This window comes from Lissotriton vulgaris, chromosome 4_1, assembly GCF_964263255.1.
Source record: "Lissotriton vulgaris chromosome 4_1, aLisVul1.2, whole genome shotgun sequence".
Lineage (NCBI taxonomy): Eukaryota > Metazoa > Chordata > Amphibia > Caudata > Salamandridae > Lissotriton > Lissotriton vulgaris.
This window is the reverse complement of record NC_141691.1, coordinates 667,372,755-667,394,480: the sequence shown is the minus strand read 5'-3', so window position 1 is coordinate 667,394,480 and position 21,726 is coordinate 667,372,755. Positions and strand designations below refer to the sequence as shown.

Genomic DNA, 21,726 nt, shown 5'->3' with positions numbered 1-21,726 from the left:
TGTCAAATAAGTGCCAGCGCCGAGCACTGTAAACAACTGGTTCAAATTAAGCACTGGTTGGTGGACATGGTAATAAGCTATGGCTTCCAGCATCTTGAAGCAGATAAGCCCATTTTATCTTGATTGGTGGATTTAATTCATATTTCTTTTAATGCTGTGCTAAGGCGGAAAAATGTATTCTGTCACTTTTAGAAATTTTAGTAAGAGAGATTTTATTGGTAAAAGTGATGAATCGGCAATGGATTGGGAAGGGTGACCATTCTTTAATTTTCCACATAACACAAGGAAATGTCTTCATAGTCTCTGAAATAACATATTAAGTGGACTTGATGCTAAGGTCATCTTCTGTGGCCACCATCTTTATGCGTCTTCCTTTGCAAGCTGCACTGGGTCCTCTGACATGCATATGCATGGAGGTCATCAGTCAGTAGCAAAGGCTCAATAGAAAGCAGGTACGCTCCAAAAAAAACTCCCTAAGAGAAAACATCTCTGTGCATCTCATGGCAAGAGGTGTATAAGGAAATGTTTGTATCAATGTATTCAGTTAATGTCATTTATTATGTATGGTATATTTCCTTATGATGAATAGACAAGTAGGGGACACATGTGCAAGTCCAATAAAGCATTTTTTTTTTAAATGCAGCCCACTTTCCTTCAAGGAAAACACGATGCATTTAATAAAAGTAAAAATAAAATGATTCAGTTTCATTTGTTAAGGGCAGGCAGTGGTCCGTGAGACTACTGCCTGCCCTTAAAAATATTTTTTGACCCATTCACAAAGGGGAAGGGGTCCCCTGGGGACCCCTTGCCATTTGCAAATGGTTTACCACCTACTTGAAGGAGGTGGTAAATTGCGAGTGTTTTACGACCACAATTGCAGTCGCAAAACATTCATACAAACAAATGTGAGTCGACTATCAGGAAGGGTCTCCCTTGGCACGCCCCTTCCTAATAGCGAGTCGCAAATCTCATTTTGCAAATCAGTCAAATTTACTGATTCGCAAAATGAGGTGTGTACATGGCCATGCTCTAAATTGCGGTTGCAAACAGGTCGTTTGCCCGTTTGTGACCACAATTTAGGGTTGTACATCTGGTCCTAAAACACCTTGAATCATTGACAACATCACATCATAAACCTTTCATACTCTTCCATAAGTAGGAAGGTACATACATGAAATATAATAAAAACATATACTTTGTGGGCCTTGTGATGCAATCATGCACAGATCGCTATGCTCTGTGATTTGCTTTGTGTAATAATATCTCTAATTTCAGGGTTATTATTCCGGCTTCCTGATTCTCTATCCTCCTAATGATTGGCTTTGACAGGTAAACACTACCACTAAATTTCTAAAGATGTGCAGTCCATAACCCTTCTGATAAATCCATATGTCCAGAGCACTCAACCTCTAAAGTTTTACCCCCAATTCTGACACTAGAATGCATGTTGCAGTACATAGTTCTGCCATGCTGAATCATAACCCTTGATCTTTGACCCCTCAACTCTGAATCCCAACTTACAAAACCTCTGTTCCCCTAATATTGTAAACCCCTATTCCACGTTACCTCTTCCACCACATCTCACCGCCTTACCACCAACTGTGCTCCTATAACCATCGTCATGCACTGTGATGTCAAACCACGTCCCCAGACTCTCTATCCAAATGGACTTATACCCTGGCACAAACCTCACAACAACTATATCCCTAAACCATGACTCCTCCAGTCATTAACCTTTAATACTTAAGCCACCTACACACTTAAATCAACTAATAACGCTAGACACTTTATAACTATATCCCATGGTCCAGACAACCTTTGTGAACCTTTGTGAACATGAAGCGCTTATATCCATTTCTTGCTCCAGGAAGTGAAGGAGATCCACAGCTTATTGGATACGTTTTGGTGGGAAGCTTGTAGTATTTGATGGAAATACAAGTAACACTAAGATCTAGATGTACCAAGGTTTGCATAAAGTTTTGCTACGCCCATTGGCCTTTTTACTGCTTTGTGCCTCAGCGTGCCCATACAAATCTTTAGTAAATAACTCCCTCACTACAGGCGCACTGTGGATGAAGGACGGGTGGTGCTGATCTCCTGATTCTGCCAGCAGCATTTGATACCATCTCACCTACATTGCTGAAGGGCAGACTCCAGAGTCTTGATGTTTCTCATCAAGCACTAGCCCTCCTGTCCTCATTCTTGACAGGAAGATCTCAAAGGGTGAAATTATAGTACTTTCACTTGGATTCCTTTGATCTACCCTGTGGAGTGCAGCAGGGATCATCTCTGAGCAACATAATTTTCAATCTTTACGTGGAGCCTCTAGCAACTGTGATTCACTCCTTTGGATTGGAGGTAGTGTCGTATGCAGATGACACGCAGATCATGGTTACAATTCCCAAAGGCTCATGTTCAACAACAGAAAACATTCTCTGGTGCAAGACTAAAGTGGCAGAGTGGATGTCTGGTAACTTCTTGAAGCTTAATGGGGATAAGACAGAAGTGATGATATTTGAATCAGGGACATCAAAGTGGAACAGCAAATGTTAGCTCCAGTCCTTAGGATGCTGTCCAGTCCTGAGAAAGAAGGCTAAGAATCTTGGATTTCTGATGGACACTGAACTTAATTTTAATCCAAACAAACCATACCATCTAAACGTGTACCTGGATCATAAGGATGCTCAATAAAGTCTTCCCTCTTATTCAATGGCCAGCATGAATACAAGTAGCTCTGGCCTTGGTAATGTCCAGACTCGATAACTGTAACTCACTATACCTGGATGACAACAAGAACACGCAGTATAAACTTCAGGTGCTACAGAAACCACTGGCAAGACTAGTTCTGGACATTCCCAGAAAACAATTGGCCAGGAAGGGACTAGAATCCCTGCACTGGCTCCCTTTCAATAAACATGTTAGCTTTAAGTCACTCTGCATGGTAAACAAGTCACTCTATCTACCTTACCCATCAAGATTAAAAACTATGTTCAGCTGGCACTCCCCCAGCAAACCCCTTCGATCTTCACTTCAAATGCCACTGGTGGTACCAAGAACCAAAAAGAGGAAATGGGGTGACAGAGCATTCTCAGTGGCAGCAAGCAAACTCTGGAACTCCCTTCCTCTCGCCCTAAGGGCCATTCCCGTTCTTTTACCATGCTCTTAAGAAATTACTTTTCTCGGTCTAGCTTCTATCTGGGGTAGTTTCTCTTTCAATTCCCTTTCCGGATGGCTGGTCTTCAGTGCCTTGATGCCTTAGGGTTATTGTTGCGCTTTACAAATTGCAAATCAAATCAAATAACATCTTAAAGTAACCCAGATCTTCACCTGACTTGATATTATTGTGTTTGCTCTGGTTGGTATTGTGCCAAATGTAATTTTTATTAATGCTATTGCTGTTTACCAAACAAGGAATAGCAAAGGAGACCATTATCTTTACCTTCATACCACTTACTAAAACTGAGAAATATAATCAGGATAATAAATAAAATATATTTTTTGTAGAATGTGTAGCATCCCTGAGTTATTTTTTGAGCTACCCAGAAAGGCATTTGTTCACGTTTTGCGGGCATTTTATCCATTACTGCGTGTAACGTTTGTGGCCTCCGGTATTTCTTCTTCTGAGTAGTAATGAAATGTTTTAGTTATTGCATTCGTAACTGGGAATGTAACCCATGAATAGAATACTTCTGTTCTATATGATTTGTGCGCCTCAATCACAAATGTTACTAGTCCACCCCTGGCTGTTAAACCATGTGCACCTAGTTTTATAGTGATGGCATTCCTAACATTTTCTGCAATGTGAATTGCGGCTGCATCCTCATCTCTGGCTGAGAGGTGTAGATCTTGTACTACGTTATCTGTTTCCTCAGTCATTGTTTTAGTAAAGAAGAGTTTGCCAAGGGAACTAAGATAAGGTGTTATGCACAATTTAGGAACAATGTGTCATTCAAGCTTGATTAACCAACAGCGAATACATTGGATTTTTCCTACTCAGCTGCGGTGGATTTTGTACCCTCCCACTCAATACGTCTCTGGGGAAATGTGAGTTGGGGTCTCTGAGAATAGCACAACTGAATTACTCAGTTTTGACTGTTAAATAAGTACCCAACCAATGTTGGTGGCGCCATGTCGTGTAGTTCCTATAAAACGTATACAGGATCTGCGTGTTCGGACGTCATACACTGTAGGATTGGTGTCAGACTGACTCTAAATACCCCCATTGGGTATGTCAACCTTTTTGTATCAGCTAGCTCACAGTGCCACTATAATCTCCTCTTACCAAGGAGAGAATAGGTCTTGACAACCATCGAACATGACAATCCTGATCCCTCAGGACCGTGGAAACAGTGTACTACTTTAGGCTAAGTCACTCATGCTCACTTAGTCTCAGAGAGATACACAGAATAAACGATCTGGACGTTTTTCAATAAGCATTTGTTGAACAATTGTCATTCTAGTGTAAAATAGATGAGCTGCAACAACCGCTAGACAGTAACAAATAGATATGATTAGAAGCACTATGAAAGTAAAAGGATGGTAGAGTTCTACCATTTTGCAATGATTATGAATACATGATAATAAAATGTGCGTACTCCTACGATGCCTCCCTAACTAGATGTACCTAAGTGTACCTAGCATGTGTGTAGGTTTTAAGCCAAGAATCCCTGTATTTATTTATTTATATATTTATAAAGTTTTACATAGCGCAAACTTGACCCTAGAGTGTATCAGAGCGCTTTACATTTAGGATTGTTACAATAAAAGTTACATCAGTTACAAGAGCATAGAAAGGTACAGTACACAAAAATAATGTTGCAAGAATTCGTAGGAGGAAGGGAAGGAAGGAGTCATTAGCGGGCAGATGAGGAGGAACTGTGCCCAATGTCTGGCTGGGTAGGTGACGGTCAGGGGGAAACCAGGGCCAATCTCCTCAATAGCTGTCTAGCAGGTCCACCGGACATCAGCCATGTTGCACAGGTCTCAGCGATCAGGAGAACCAGTTTTGAGTTTATTTGATTTGATAAGTTTATATAGCGCTGGCTAGACCCAGAGGTATCAGAGCGCTTAACCAGAGGATCGTTGCATTACAAGGTAAATCTAGAAAGATTATATATAGCGCTGGCTAGACCGGAGGTATCAGAGTGCTTTACCAGAGGAACCTTGCGTTACAAGTAACATCAGTTACCATAGCGTAGTAACGTAGTAAGGTACAATAAACAAACAACGAGGTTGAGAGGATTCATAGGAGAGTAGGGGAAGAAGGGGCCATAACAGGGAGATGAGGAAGAACTGTGCCCAATGTCCGGCTGGGTAGGTGACGGTCGAGGGGGAAACCAGGGCCAATCTCCTCATTAGCTGTCTAGCAGCTCCACCGGGCATCAGCCATGGTGCTCAGGTCTCAGCATTCAGGATTAAAATGGCTTAGACGCGAAGGTATCAAAGCTTTTTACATGATAGCCTTATTGTTCCCAGATTTCATCATGTATTGATTACATCAGTTGCAGGGAGAGCATATAGAGATTGTTGAGGACGAGGTCAGAGGAAACGTAGCGGAGTAAGGGGTGGGGTAACAGGTAAGGGGGCAGATACGACAGAAAGACAAAGGGAAAAATAAGCCCAAAGTATGTCCCTCTTACTTTTCAATTAATGACAAATTAGCCACGACAAAAATGATGACAGGTCTTGAGGAGCTGTTGGTTGAAAGGCAGGTAGGTGTTAGAGTTATGAGATTTATGTAGCGCTGGCTAGACCCGAAGGTATCAGAGCACTGTACATGAGGTTCCAAAAACATTACAAAATTGACATCAATTAAAAAATTACATCAATTACTAATAAAACATTTAGAAAAAATAGATGAATCACATATTCATTGTCATGATGGGTGATCCGAGTGAGGGAGGATGGTGGGAGAGCATCCCTAGCCTTGCTGGTGTGAGCTCGCAGAGCCAGACCATGTAGTCCAGTGTGGTTAAAGGGCTTCTCTCTTTGCTGCAGTCCTGTGGAGGGAGGAGGGGGTGGGTTGGAGGGGCTTCTCTCTTTGCTGCAGTCCTGTGGAGGGAGTAGGGGGTGGGCTGAGTGCAATTTGGTGGTGGTCAATTGCAGGTAGGTCCGCCATATTAAGGCCAGGCATCTGAAGGCAGGACTGAGGTTGGAGAGGTGAAAGGGCTTGATAGTATTAGGTAAGGAGGATAAATATGGATTTTAATTACGATGCTTTGAGGGCCGCGATCTTGTGGCCAGGCACATTCTGGCACAGAGTCACCCGGTATCAATCTCCCGCTCTAACGGCCTTCGTACCATGTCCCCAGGGGTCCGCTCCTCTTTACTCCCTCTTGGTCGGCCCACTGATGACTGTACCTGTCTGACTTGTTGAGAAGCTACATGCGAAGATCGCTCAGTTGGATTTCCGTTCCTCACCGCATCTCATAAAGCTCCTGCAATGTCAGGAAGAGCTCCTCCGTTACATGAGTACCTCACCCCTGGGGTCGCAGAGTTGGGTAGTTGCAGCGGAACTAGAATCGCCTCTCACAGTGGGACAGTCAGTGCTCAGTAGCCTCCCCGCTTTCCCAGCTTGGCAGCCGCCATTTTATAGAGTTTCTGAGCTGGCAGTCTTGAGCTCCCGAGGAGATCAGGCTCACATGTTTTTAGCCCCGCAAGGATCTCGTGAGCTCGCCAGCAGATCCGAAGCAGATATCTTGCTTCAGGGGCAAAAACGGCAACATCTGTGTGTTTAGGAGCTCGAGACCGTTCATCCCATATGCTATCCTGTCCTCTTCATGCTGGCAAACGCCTCGTTCAATTTTCCTATAATTGACTTGCGACCTTGCTTTTGTGTTTCTTGTGGCATTAGTGTAAGGTCACACTGATGAGATCCACCCGCTTGATCTGCCAGGGGTTACTCTGCTTCCTCCTGGACATCTCTCTGCGCTCTGATCGGTTCCCTGCTGCTGCCGCCAGTTCGGGGCCCCTGTCCTGGTCTCGGGTTGGATGTTTAGACCACTGCAAGCTGGAGTATCTGCATGCAGGAACCTCAGAGTCTTTGATCAGTGTGTCGGCCGGGAAGTCCTGGTCTTATCTGCCTGTCTTAGCAAGATGTGATGTATATATACCCATAGGTCTCCCGGGGGTTCTACCTCACTGTATTACTTTGTCGGACTTAGGATGATGTCAGGAATTAACTTTGTACATAGCTATTATACAGGAGATGGTAGTCCTGCTGAGCTTTCAAGAATCCTCATGCATAATGTATGAGGCTTTTACCAGGGAAAAGCCAGCGTTCCGTGTGCAGTGTCGTATCTAGGTGAAAGGTCAGTCCCTAAGAACCGTTATGTATGTAATGTAGGGGAGAATATAGGTGAAGGGTTATAATGTTACCTAAGGGTACCTATATGGAATATAACAGGACCATAGAAAAGAGAGAACTAAATCAAACAAAAACGATTTTATTAAGTGATTTGCTGTCATGGACCACTCTACAAAAGTAAAATAAATTAAAATGCAACTAAACCATACTGCAGAAAGGAAGAATTATGGAGGCAATATATGACACAAATCTAACATTTGCACCAAATTTAGATGATCACTGGCTAATTTTTAGCAGACGAGAGTGCAGGTGATTCTTTCCCAGGGCTTGAGAACTATTACTTGCAAAAATGTTGCCAAATCAGCAGACTGAAATGAATACAGATTCAGCCAGCCAGAAACCAGCAATGTGATTAAGTGAAACCAGCTTTGAAGGTCTTCATGGACTGTCACGGAAGAAATGTTAAAATTCAAAATGTACTATTTCACGCAAAATGCCCAAATGGAGACTAGGCCTCCTGCACATGCAGAAACGGGTTCCATATTACAAGCTCACCAGCAATTTACTGTTGAGTATCTAAGAATAACGAAGATTTTATGTAACAAAACAATGGATTCAAAGCCTTAGGAGTCTGAGCCCAAAGACTCTTGAATGTGTTGAACCAGATCATAAAAACTAAACATAACTTCCTTGATTTTAGGAAATTTTGAAAAGTTATCAATTGAGGCCTGTATTCTGTTGAACGTTCCTGAGTCAAAGGGTATCTTTTGAGGGAAACTGAGCACCACCTCACCTCCAGAGGGAATCTTCACAGCCTTGAAATAGATAACCCATAAACTCTATGGGGTGTGGTCTGTAATAAGCAGCAGTGTGGTATAAAGCTCATGAACAATGAGAAAAAGGACAATCATGTTTCTAGTTGTTTACCTGATATCCTCCCAGAGTTATTCTGATTGAAACATCAAGTGGCTTGTTCGTAACCCCAGCAACAGATTTGATTAAGGACATGAAGAGCAGTGGGAACCACACAATGCAAATCAGTAAGACGACAATCATGCCACCCATGCCATACTTCACAACTTTCTTCTTTTTCTGGCCCCTTGGCTGAGGATATCTCTGTAAGAAACAGAATACCACAAGTAAATCTATTTGATGTTTTTTGCACCTGTTGTCAAATGAATTTAATAGTATAAACATACCAATGTAAAATGTAAGGCATGTTTCTATCAAAGGCAGAGGTGTGGGAATCCCAGTGTAATCTTGTTAAGGAAAGAGAGAAAGTGGTATAAAAAGAAACATTTTAAAAAAAAGGAAATACATAAAGCAATGCTAAGGCGAAAGACAGAGAAAGAAAAAATGGTGAGGGAGAGACAGCTAAAGGAGAGAGAAAAGCAACTTACTTATAAAGTCTATCTATCTATCTATCTATCTATCTATCTATCTATCTATCTATCTATCTATCTATCTATCTATCTATCTATCTATCTATCTCTTTATCTATCTATTTATCTATCTATCTATCTATCTATCTATCTACCTATCCATCTATCTATCTGATATTCATATTGAATACGTATACCCAAAGGGTTCCTTGTCAGTTGCATGCTGCAGTATTGACGTTAAGGGACTAATTTAGAGTTTGACAGACAGAGTACTCCAGATACGACAGAGAACCCTGTCCTGCAAACTCTTGGTCTGCCCCCTCCTTTAGAGCTGGTCAGACCACAAGCCAGCGGGGGCTCTGTCAACAGATAGCTTTCTCAAATGGTTCAACAGGGTAGCAGCTGCTAGAGGAACCTGCCCTATTTAGAGAGGATAGTGTAATGTTCGTTTTTTCTGTGTCTCATTACTAAGTGAAATCTGGCAGTAAGGAAAATAAAAAGCCATTCATTTTTTTGTTTTTCAGAAGCAAACTCCTTGGAGGTTGATTCGGAAAACCACAAAAGTTCAAAAGTCTGGTAAATGGCCAGCAAAACCGATGGCAGCCTTCCCCTAAACGTTTTGCACCTTGAAGGGAACCACTGTGTTGGCACTTCCTTTCAAAGTACAGAGATGACCGCTGGGCCAGAGATGATCTCTAAAACTGGCAGATAGTAGTCCGTCAAGGTGGCAGAGGGTATGTTCTCCCCACTCTTACAGACAGCATACAATCCGCAAGAGTCTAAATCAGGCCCTAAATCACATACACATGTATACTTTCATAGGATTTGTACAGTGTAAATGATTGTGGTCCAAAAACTAACCAATTATTCATGTTTTCTGCTATCATTGACAGAGTAGGGCCAATTAAAGAATAGTGGTATGTGAAGAGTTCAAACAGCGTGTTCCTAACAAACATAGAGCAGGGCCCAAAAAGTGAATAATGTACCTCACATAGCACTACAAAAAAGAATCACTATTCCGTAGAAATGCTAAGAAAGGACCAAAGCAGGTAGAAGATAGTTCAAAGTTACAAGCCTCCATCAGAAGCTGACAACTGAATTCTAGACCCATTGGATCAAGCAGTTAGACTCACCTAAGCACAAGATATTGCCATAATGAAATCTGGTTCAAATTAACAGCAGAGGTGCATCTTTCATTGGTGAAGAAAGGAAACATTTTTCTCAGTATAATTACTGAACGAAAAAGGAGGCAGAAAAACGCAGTGGCAGCTCCTCCGCTATGGTGAAGGAACGTCGCCCCACTGCTTTTGAGCAGTGTAAAGTAAAGGAAATATAAAATGATAATAATTTTGCGTTATTATCATGTTATATTTCCTTTGCAGGTGGGCGGGTGGGCGGGGCTTTTCTTCTCTCAGAGCAGGGTAGAAGAGGAGTGGTTTGCCCACTCCTAAGTGCACAATGACTGTTTTGTCGGCCCTCTTGGGCAGCCCAAACTAGTTATGTGCTTTCCCCATTCTCCATGCCGGCTGCATTACAGCCTGCATGGAGAACATGCCCAGTCCCCCATTCCCTGGTTAAACGTCGGACCAGGACACTCAAAACCAATCACAACACTGCATTGCGTCATTGTGATTGGTCATGGGAGCCTGGCTGTTCTTCCTGGCTTCCGGTTCCTCGAGTTCCACAAGGAGAGCAGGAGCAAGGAGCAGAGATGCGGGTCTCGGAATCAAGGTAAGTGTATATATATGTTTTTTTTCATTGTGCAACCCCGCCCTCCGCGCCCCCCTTCACTCTCCCACCCCTCCACCCAAGAGTCATGCCAGCCCCCACTGGAAAAAGCCTTAACTTAATCTGCAAGTAATGCAAATTGGAACCTATATATTTGAATGTCTTTCCTGAAAGGGAACCACTCAGAGGCCTAAAAAGAAATAGTCTGGATATTGACAATGGTGCAGAAAGAGAGAGGGAGCGAACAATACTGAGAAAGAAAATGACACAGATGCAAATGGCTGACTTCAGAGTGAGAAACTAAGAGAGTGCAAATGTGGAAATGAGTGCAGCAGAGTAGACAGGATTCCTTCACAGGGTGAGACAAAACCATTTGTATTTGGGAAAGTGCACAACAATTCCATGCAAAACAAACAACATTAAAGATATGGAGCTGTAGTTGACTTTCAATGGGGACAAATTCAAACAGCTTTGACCTTTTACATTCAGATATGCGAACTTTGAGACGTTTTTTAGAAAAACAAGTAGGTCAAAACATGGCAAGGATTGGGACAATATCGGAGAAAAAACGGCACAATTACTCGTTTTGGAGGATTATGCTTCTGCAAACAAAGGGGCTTATAAGCAAGACCCTTGCTCTGCCAGTGTGTCACGTTTTCCCATATTAAAATTGAAACATCAGCTGCATAAGGGGCTTGTAAATAAGCCCCATAGTTCGGAAAAGGCTCACAGATTTCCCCCAAAAACAAAGAGGCATCACTTTTATTGGCTCGCCAGCAGCGCAATCGACTTCCCCATATGTTAATGTTAATATTATTGGGATTTGTATAGCGCTCGGCTGCCCCAGCAAAGGGGCGTCCCGGCGCTGCGAGCAAAGCTAAAGGCAGAAAAGAAGAGAGCACCAGAGGAGAAGAGGTGCGGTTACTGAAAGAGGTGGGTTTTAATGGCTTTCCTGAAAGCCAGAAGGTCCTGCATGCCACGGATAGTTTCCGGGAGGCTGTTCCAGAGCTTGGCAGCGAGCAGGCTGAAGGATCGGCCGCCCATTCTGGCTAGATTGGTACGGGGAATGACCACCAGATGTTGTCCTTCTGAACGAAGTGACCTCCCAGGAATATACTCCGTCAGGAGGGGGCGCAACATCAGGGGGGAGGCGGTTTTAAGGATTTTGAAGGCAAGGCAGAGTGCCTTAAACTGAATCCTTTTTCCCACCGGGAGCCAGTGCAGTTTTTTCAGAGCTCCAGCCACTGAGGAGTGGCGGGGGAGACCTACCAACGCTCTGGCAGCCATGTAAAGTCACCCTGCATGACTTTTCCTAGCCTTTTAAATATGTCTCCCTTTCATGCATAACTCTGCACCAAAATGGCATTCCATGGATTTTGGTGTGGGTGTTCCCACACAATATTCATGGAACTTGACGCATTCCAAGATTTACAACATTTTGTAAACCTGAGAATGCGTCAGAATTCTACACCTCTCCAGGGGATGCGTAAGGAGGAGCAAGGAGAAATATTTTAATTTCTCCTTTTTCTATGAGTGCTGCATTCTGATGCACGCATAGAAAGAGGAAAATGCTTTTAATTATTGTTTTTGTGCAGGAAGGTGTCCTTTACTGCACAAAAACATGCATTCCATCAGCACAGGCACCCTTGCAAAATGAGACAGGGGTGTCTGCACTGACGCACAGCTGCTTTTTGTGCACTGGCGCAGTGGAGGACCGGAATGTGCTGTATCTTGTAGATAGGGGTCATTCCTGCTCTTTTATTTTGACACATGGCGGTGTGGCAGGAAGGCTTGCTGCGCTGACGTGCGCCAAAATATTCTAAATGAGGCCCAAAGTTTTTCAAGGTAAGAACCTGCATAAATTCATGAAGTTACAAACCTTGTCACATTTGTAAATACTGGCAGCAGAATTACAATTTTGGCACCACTACTTTGGAGTGATGTTTTTTCAAATTTGTTCATGTTTAATAGGCAGCTTCTAAAGGAAAGAGAGTCGATCGGTTTGCCCAATCCGCACACACCTAAATACTTTTTTAACTAAAAATGAGCAGAGCTATGCAAAACACTCTTGCCCAGTTCTCACAAAAATATATTAAAGTTATTTTATAAATGAAGTATGTGTTTCCGTACCAAATATTTTTCTTTGCAAAGCATACATAATGAGTACAAATGTATATATTTGACCGCCTCTAGACTTCTAAATTCTTTTTGTTCACCTAAAGAAAACACCAAACAAGAAGGCAACACAAGGATCTTTTCAGAAACAACTCGCCTTCAATGTTATTCACGAATGATGAGCGTGAACAGTATGTGTATCAAGAGTGTAAATGAATAGGCAATGTACCCCTTGTTTAAATTGCAGAAGCACACATTATGTTCATATGTTTTTTGGGTGTCAATGGTTTGTGTAAATGGGTGTGTATCAGTGGTGGTAAGAAAGTGTGTAAATGCTTTACACATTGCCTCTGAGGTAAGCCTGACTGCTCATGCCAAGCTACCTAGGGGGTGAGCAGAGGTTATCTGGGTGTGTAACTTTGTTATCCTGACTAGAAGGAAGGGTCTCTACTTGGACAGGGTGCAAACTACTGCTAACTAGTTGCTCCCATTTCTAACACTCTCTAAGTTGCATATTCAGTGTGTAGAATTTAGGGCCAAAGCCATTCCCACACGTTGACCCTTGCCAGGCCTTAGTGTACAGTCAGTTGAATTAAAAAACAGATAGAGAACGAAAGAGACACCTACTCTTTTCTGAGCTGCATGGATTTCCGCCTGGCTTCTGTCACGACAATAACATCAGTATTTGTCAAATAAATGAAGGAGACTCCTTTGAATTCAGAAAAACACCAATGTCCTTGAATGTGGGAATGAGGTTCACACTGCCTTCTCCTAGAAACCTCCGAGGTTGTATTTTTTTCAAAACATTTAGGAGCCCCCCCCCCCCCCCCCACCCTCCACCCACTCAAATACAGGCATGATTGCACGATATTATTGATCATATCGCCTAACATCGACTAACTAAACATGACGAGTAACTATACCCTTAAGACAAGACTATAAACATTTGCATTTAAGTAATGAATAAAAATAAATAAATAAATAAAAAATAAAATTAAAAAAAATGGAGTTAAATTACTATCCAAGACCTTCGATCCATTGTGTAAGTGGGTACCAAATTTCTAAACCCTTCTTTTTCTTTTTGACACCCTTCCTGCTGTATATTGCTTTTTCCAAGCTATAGGCTGAGAGTAATCTGGCCTGCCATTGTTGGAAAGATGGGGGGACATTATCCAGCCAAGAAGAGGCAAGACAGATTCGAAGCACCGCCATGGAGACAAATAGAAGTCCCTTCATGTTATCTGGGTGGTTCGCACTGTCAAACCCCAATATTATTTCCGGTGTTGTAATGACAATTTCTGATTCAAATATTTCAGAGAAAAAGGTGGATATCTCACGTCTGATGGTACATAGTGCCCCGCAAGTAGCAAACATATGTATTAGATCTACTTCAGGCATCATGCATCTCGGACAAAATGTCCCTTTACCTGTACTCCATTTAGCTAGCATATAGGGGGTATGGTATAGAAGAAAAAAAGTTTTGTAGAATTGTGCTTGCAGTTTTGAAGACATTAGTATTGATTGGGATAGCTGGAATGCGTTCTGGATGGGTATAATTGAGATTCCGAGTTTATTCTGCCAATTATCTATGTGTTTGTCCATATCATCCGGGAATCCAGTGGTTAACTTGGTGTATATTGCCCCAATTTTTACTTTGCTACAATGAACAATAGATTCTATTAGCTCGTTTTTCTGAAGAGCTACCCTACCCCCCCCCTTTTTCATGATATAGTCCCTGACCTGTAAATATTTGAAGAAGTCCCTATTTTCTAGGCCATATTTGTGTTTTAGAGACTCGAATGAGGCCAGACCAGCTGACTCATAAAGAGAACCGACTTGGATTATACCAAGTCTGGTCCACCGTGTCATACACATGTCAGAAAAGATATCCGGGAGGTTGTTGTTGCCTATAAAAGTAGTATAGTATGAGTACCGGCCTAGCCCTAAATGTTTACGGATGTCATTCCAGGCAGCGTAGATACCCTTTAAAGTTATGAAGCGTACTTTCTTAAAATGGCAGTCATAAGTCAGTCGCCACAAGTGTGCGCTTGCTTGATTGCCAAGAATAAGTTCCTGAGGGTTGGGAACAGATCTTTCTAAGCGATCGTCCTGATTATTCCTGAGCAGCTGGCTACTATACTTAAGTATTGTCGCCCACCAGTAGGTTTTAAGGTTTGGGAGTGCCAAACCTCCTCGTTCTTTTGGTAGGGTAATAAATCTATTGGATCTTCGTATTTTCCCATAGCTCCATATGAAGCGAGAAAAAATGTTATCGATTTCCTTAAATAAAAGTGGTTCAAAATTCAAGCAAATGGTTCTGAAAAAATATAAAAATCTAGGAAGATATACCATTTTGATTAGATTGCACCTTCCTATGATTGTAAGGTGTAGATTGTGCATTTTTTTAAGGCATTTTTCCGTTTGTTTCATTAGAGGAGCCTCCGAGGTTGTAGTGAGAAAAATGTAACACACCTGGCGCCCAAAGGCAAGGACAGGAAATTGTTGGAAATAAGAACTCAATCCGAGAGCACTAGTGAATTTATTTACAGGTCACTGTTGTGAAAACTCGCACAGCTGCTGGGACTGTCTGACTACTGTAATCCTTCAACACTAACAGGCCGCACCTGGAGAAAGCTGCACAGCTGGTGCACTACTGCATTGATATTGCACTTCTCTGAGGAGGGCCATGATGTGGGAGCCTTCTACACATTGCTGATTGTCTTAGCCTGCTTTCATCCTCTTTTTTGCTGTATTGTTTTGTTGGTCTTAGGACTCTGAGCACTTTACCACTACTAGCCAGTGCTAAAGTGCATGTGCTTCTCCCCTAAATATGGCGACACTGATGTAGCCGTGATTGGCATATTTAATTTACTTATAAGTCCCTTGTACAGTGGTATGCCATATACCCACAAGCAGCGTTTCAAGCTTGTATCAGGCCTGCCATCGCAAAGCTAATGTGTGCAGTTTACTATCACTTCGACTTGGCATTTAAAACCACTAGCCAAGCCTTAACCTCCCCTTTTATTACATATGTCACCCCAAGGTAGGCCCTAGGTAAGGGCAGGGTTCTGTGTAATTAAAAGGTCGTCCTTTAGTCACAAACAGCTACATTTGTTGTTCACTACTGTGAGACCTACCCCTCTCATAGGGTAGCATTGGGTATTCCTTAAAACATTCAAGCTCTAATTTCTGATTAGAAAGGAGTAGCTGCATCATGTTTCATATTTTTGAAATGGGAGTGATAAATCCTTTTTACTGGTAAAGGTGTATTTAACATTACTATATTAGAAATGTCACTTTCAGAGAGTGGAAATTTCTCTGCTCCCAACCTAGCTCTGTGTGTCTGCAGCCTGCCTCCAATACGCATCTGGAGTGGGTGACTTCGAAACTTTGTGCATTCCCTCTAGACAGCCACAAACACAGGAAGGGTGGGTGTGACAGAGATCTCTTCTGCATTCATCTGCTTTCTGATAGCTCTTTCTGGACAGGAAGGGTGACACACCTGAATAGGTAGCTTCTTGTTTCCCACCCAAAGGGCGGATTACCCCCTACAGATAGCCTGGTAGACAGGGCTGGGATGAAAGGTGACCTGTGCACTTCAAGGGCCTGCTTAGAAACTACCCCCCTGACTTAAAAGGCACATTTGGTTATAAGTACTGTGTCTCTGACTCTACCAAGACAATACAATACATTACTAGACTGTGAAGAACTCTGCCAGGAGTAAAGACTGCTGTGCTACAAGGAGTTCCACTCTGCTTTACTGTTGCTCTGGAAGAACTACTTTTCCGCTTTGCTGTGATGCCCTGCTGCACGCTGATCTCTGCCCTGCTGAGGACAAGGACTGGACCCATCTCACTGGAACTAAGGGTGACTCCAAGGGCTTGCTGACTTGCCCCCTGTTTTGAAGTCTCAGGGTCAACAAAGACTTCATTCTACTCTGCATGAGCACTTGGACCATATGGTAGTCCTGTACTACCAAGTGGTGCCAATCCAGTACTGGGCCCCTGAAAGGTGATTTCTGCTCTCTAGATCTAGATCCGTCGCCGCTGATGCAGGAGCAGATCGACGCCATCATCTTCGATGGACAGCACAGCTTAGCAACGACGGACAGCGCAGCTAGACAACAACACAGTGCCTGTATCATAAAGGGGTTTTTCATCACCTGCACAGATCGGAACCAATGCACGAGAATTCAACATCAACGCTTTGCTCCATCAAAAGTATTTTTTAGCGGGACCTGCGTGAGTCTTGTAGCCGACTGGTCCTCCATCACATTCGGCCTGATTTCTGGATTTACCACAGTATGGCACAACCTCAAGTAACCCCAATCTTTTTGACTCTAAGCACTAGATTTGGATTTGATTGTTAAAAATTCATAACTCCGGTTCTACTTATTGGTATTTTGTTGCTTTGGTCTTCATTTACTCATAAAAATATAATCCATTATTTTAACCCTGTGTGGAGTATTTTGCGGTGTTTTCATTGTGTTACTGTGGTTGTGACTTGCACAAATCATTTACACATTGCCTCTTTAGATAAGCCTGACTGCTATGTGCCAAGCTAACAAAGAGAGAGCATAGGTTATCTTTTAGTTTGTATCTAACTAACACTAACTAGAATTGTGATCCTTACTTGGACAACTGCTAATCTGTCATTCTGTGCTGTAGTTTAGTGCAAAATGTGTCCTTGTGTCAATTTTTGGCAAGAAGACTCATTTAAACAGCATCAAGAACAACAGCAGCTCAAGTTCCATTGTACCCGTACATTTGTGCTATATTTTAACAGTGAATTGCACAATTTTACGTAAACATTTAAAATGAATGGTACATATGCAAAGTGGAGCAATGGCGTAATTTCTGGAATTTTGCATAAAATACATACTACAAAATTTCAGAAAATTACGTGAATTATGCTGGCACAATTAAAATTTTGCCCAGACCTACTAATTATAGAGAGGCAAATGGAATGAAGTGAGCTAGGGATAAAGAAAAGTAACACGAAAATATAGTTGGAAGATTGGATGGTAGTGATTAAAAAATTAAACTTTAAAAACAAAGTAGTCCCCTAAAAGTAGCACCGGCCGCGACGTAGCGCTGGCCGCGACCTAGCGATGTCTGCAACGTGCGTCATGACGACAGGCGGGGAGGAGCGGTGACGAGCAGCGAGGAGTGGCGGTGAAGTACGGAGCAAGGGGAAGAGCGGCAGCTCAGGTAAGGCAAAGGCAAGGCGAGGCGGGAGGCGGGAAGCAGCCGGGAGGCAGGAGGCGGTCTGGGCAATGTCGGGGCGGGTGTGTTAGGCAAAGGAAAAGGCGAGGCGGGAGGCAGGCGGGAGGCGGGAGACGGGCGGGAGGCGATCTGGGCAAGGTTACATGAAGAAACGGAAACGTTGGGTATTTTGAATTACCACAGCAATATTTCACTAAATATATTGCCTTCTCATGTGTAAGCCTACAGTCTCATGTGTAAGCCTACGTGTAGAAATAAACAGTATGTAAATACCCTAGCCAGTTTCTGTGACATAAGGATACAAAAAGCAGCCCGCCCCATTGTTGCCTGGGGCAGAAGGGTGCTGGGGACAGCATTTCCGGATTGCGGCAGCGTTGCCGGGGCAGAAGGGGGCTGGGGGCAACATTTCAGGCTTGGGTGCACACCCGCCCCGAAATGCTGCCCCCAGCCCCCTTCTGCCCCAGGCAACGCTGGGGCGGGCTGCTAGTATATATATATTTGGAGTTCAGTGGGGAGGTAAGCTCAAGCACAGTGAATTTCTTGGATTTGAAAATAAGCGTAATTGAAAACAAACCGCATGTGTCATTGTACCGCAAACCGACAGCCGGTAACTCGGTATTACATGCGGCTAGCAACCATTCGCCTAGATTGGTCAGGAGTATCCCCTATGGGGAATTCTTAAGATTGAAAAGGAACAGCACAATGGATTTGGATTTTGAAGTAGCTGCACAAGCCAGCTTAAATAGATTTGTCAATAGGGGTTATAATAGGGACTGTTTGGATGTAACCCTTAATAGGGTTACAAATATATCGAGGGAATCTCTTCTTTGCAATGAGAAAAAGAACAAGGCAGAAACAGGAGACAATACGTTTAAACTGATTACCACTTTTTCCAATGAAGCCAATGATTTGAGGAACATTAAAAGAAGGATTGGCATATTTTGAAAATGGACAGTGTGATAGGCTAAGATATCCCAGCTGCCCCTTTGATAACTTTTAGGAAGACCAGATCGGTAAGAGATAGTTTAGTGCAAAGTCACTTATAAGCTAGACCCAGCACTGGGGAAACCCTAGGAGCTTAGAGGTTTTATCCTTGCGGAAAATGCAAGGCCTGTGCAGGAAGTAAAAGAACATTGACATATGAGATGACAGGCCTTAAGACGTCTAGAACCATAAAGAAGTTTCTCACTTGCAATACCACTTATGTAGTGTATTGTTTAGAATGTCCTTACAGACTGAGATACATTGGTAGTACAATTCATCCAATACAAATACGGGTATTAGAACATATGAGGGCGATAGCCAAAAAAGATGGCACTTACCCAGTCACAAGACATTTTGCTGAAAAACATGGTAGTGACAGGGAGCTGTTACGATATTATGGTCTAGACATGATTCCAACTATTATAAGAGGTGGGGACTGGATCAGAAAGTTACGCAGGCTTGAATCAATATATATAATTGACCTAGAGACAAAGAGCCCCAAGAGGATGAATACAGATGAGGAATTAGCAATACATCTGGGCAGTTAAATCTGTAACATTGTAGGCTATGACAAGTAAGAAGTGAATGGATCTGTGTATAATTCTGAAAACCTTCGTAGTATGTTTATTTAAGACTACATCAATGAAATGTATAAATGTTGTATTGGTTGATGATGCATGAAAATAAGAAACTATAGGGAAAGCCAAGCCGATACATGGCGAGATTTTAATTCACACATGAACCATAGCAGTGGTTCCAAGGTTGGGACTAGCACAGCTGTGTGCTAACGCCGATATACGGCGGAATAACTAATGCATTAGCTCTAACCTGTCTATACAACCATTATGTCTAAATTTCATTTCTTGATATGGCAAATGGAATTGTGAAACGTAAATTAATCGTATCATATATTCCAGCATAATGGTGATTGAGCATTTTATATATGTATATATTTATTATGCCATTGACATTGGGATTTTGCTATAAGAGACATGTTCCAATATGGCGTTTGTGAAAGAGGATAAATGGTTCTTCGTTGATTTTTGTTGTCATTTGATTCACATGACTTATTGTTGGTATTTTTAAAAATTCTGCTGTTTTGCGCGAAACAAAGAAGCATTAGAAAAAGGCAGTAGGCGAAACCCGTGATGTTGACTGTTGGTTGTATGAAATAAAAATCTTGAAAAGAAGACAAAAACCACTGTGAGTGCTTTTTCGAAACCTAATTGGGAGAAGGAGTGAGCGCGCACATATTATATATATATATATATATATATATATATATACACATATATACATATATACATACACATATTTATATACATACATATATATTTATTTATCTAAAGTTTACAAAAAGTAATACATTGTAACATACATTATAAAGATTATTTTAATAGTTTTAAATCATATATGTTTACATAAACATACAAATATATATTTGATTTAAAAGAAATAATTATAAAACGGATATTTAATTTGATTTAAATATATTTAATTTTCATTATATTACTGTTTAATCTTAATATGTTTAATATGTACTATGTTAAACTATATTTTTTATTAAAAAAACAATATGTTTGTGTTTGATGTTAGTATATAATGATTTTTGCTTTTCGATATTTATGTTATTCACATTATAAATATAGGATACCAATATTTTTGTGCTCAATATTTTTGACACTATATTTATGTCCTAAGATATTTGTGGTTTAGATATTTTGTCAGGGAACCCAATGGGAGTGATTCCACAGTCATCAACATTTGTCCAGACTTTACATCTCCACTAATGGCCATTTAATGGATTGCATCACTGAACATGCATAGGGTTGTAGTATTACATATTAGGGTTTTTAGCAAGTTGGCCATTCCTATTGCAACCAGCCAACAGGGAGTCATTTCAGGAAATGAGAGCGGCAATGCCAAGTATCTGGACAATCAGGGAGACTCTTCTGCAACTACATTAACTGCAGCTATTTTTTCTCTGAGGATGTGTTATAGATAAACCTTTTTACATTCTAGATTTCAGTAGTAAAAATACATTTAATATACCATTTAGTGACATTTAGAAACATGAGCTCTAGTGGCAGCTCCTCCGCTAAGGTGGAGGAGCATCGCCTCACTGTTCTCAGAGCTGTGGAAAAAGGTAAAAAATTATTTTTGGGAGCTACGGAGCTGGGTTAGGTCGGGCGGGGTTGGTGTCACATGGAGAGGAGTGATGGCACACTCTAAGTGCGCATGACTGTTTGGCTGGCCATCTTGGGCAGGCCAAACAGTTATGCACATTTTGCATGTTCCCCACCAGGCTGTAATGCACAGCCTGGTGGGGAACATGCACAGCCTCCCAACCCTGTCTGAGCTCCAAACTATGACACTCAGACCAATCTCAACACTGCATTGCAGCGTTGTGGCAGGATTCCTCCTTCTGGGACTCACGAGGAAGAGGAGCGCCGGAGTAGAGCCGTCAGCCGCCAAAAGATACGTGTTTTTTATAGTTTTTTTTACACACCTCCTCCATTCGCCCAACGCCCGGGCACCTCCCACGTTCCCTGTCAGCTGCCACAGATGAGCACCCACACAAACAAATGTGTATATCAATCGTCTTACTTTTTCAGACTCGCGCCAGCACTTTAGAATAAATATATGTGCATAAATATCCTCTACGCAGATCCAGCTAGAAAGACTGAGGGTGGTGTCAGTCCAGACCCAGTCCATCACTGCTCGGAGCTCAGTCAAGAATGGAACCAGGCGGAACCTGTTGAGAAAAATTATAGATTAAAACAGAGCATGAATATTTTTTTCAATTGCAAGGTTAGTTGTAAATCGTAACTGTGAACTTTGAAATCCTACAGCTGACTCTGAAGAAGCGCAGATCTGACCATGGCTAAGACTGAGGACCAGATTCACAAAGGCAAACTTACACAAACGTTTAAGACTACTCTTTTTCGGTATTCACACACAAACAATTTTATAGGAACTTTATGAC

At 42.1% G+C, this 21,726-nt stretch overlaps 1 protein-coding gene across 1 annotated transcript in view; it reads right to left on the bottom strand.

The window, feature by feature from the left end:
• Nucleotides 1–21,726, bottom strand: part of PIEZO2 (piezo type mechanosensitive ion channel component 2) — a 1,150,823-nt gene that overhangs the window by 53,919 nt on the left and 1,075,178 nt on the right. Inside the window, exons 47-48 of the mRNA XM_086964934.1 lie at nt 21,348–21,495; nt 8,234–8,422 (exon numbers count right to left, since the gene is read on the bottom strand). Coding sequence (XP_086821060.1) covers nt 8,234–8,422; nt 21,348–21,495 — 337 coding nt within the window. The remainder of the gene's footprint in view (nt 1–8,233; nt 8,423–21,347; nt 21,496–21,726) is intronic.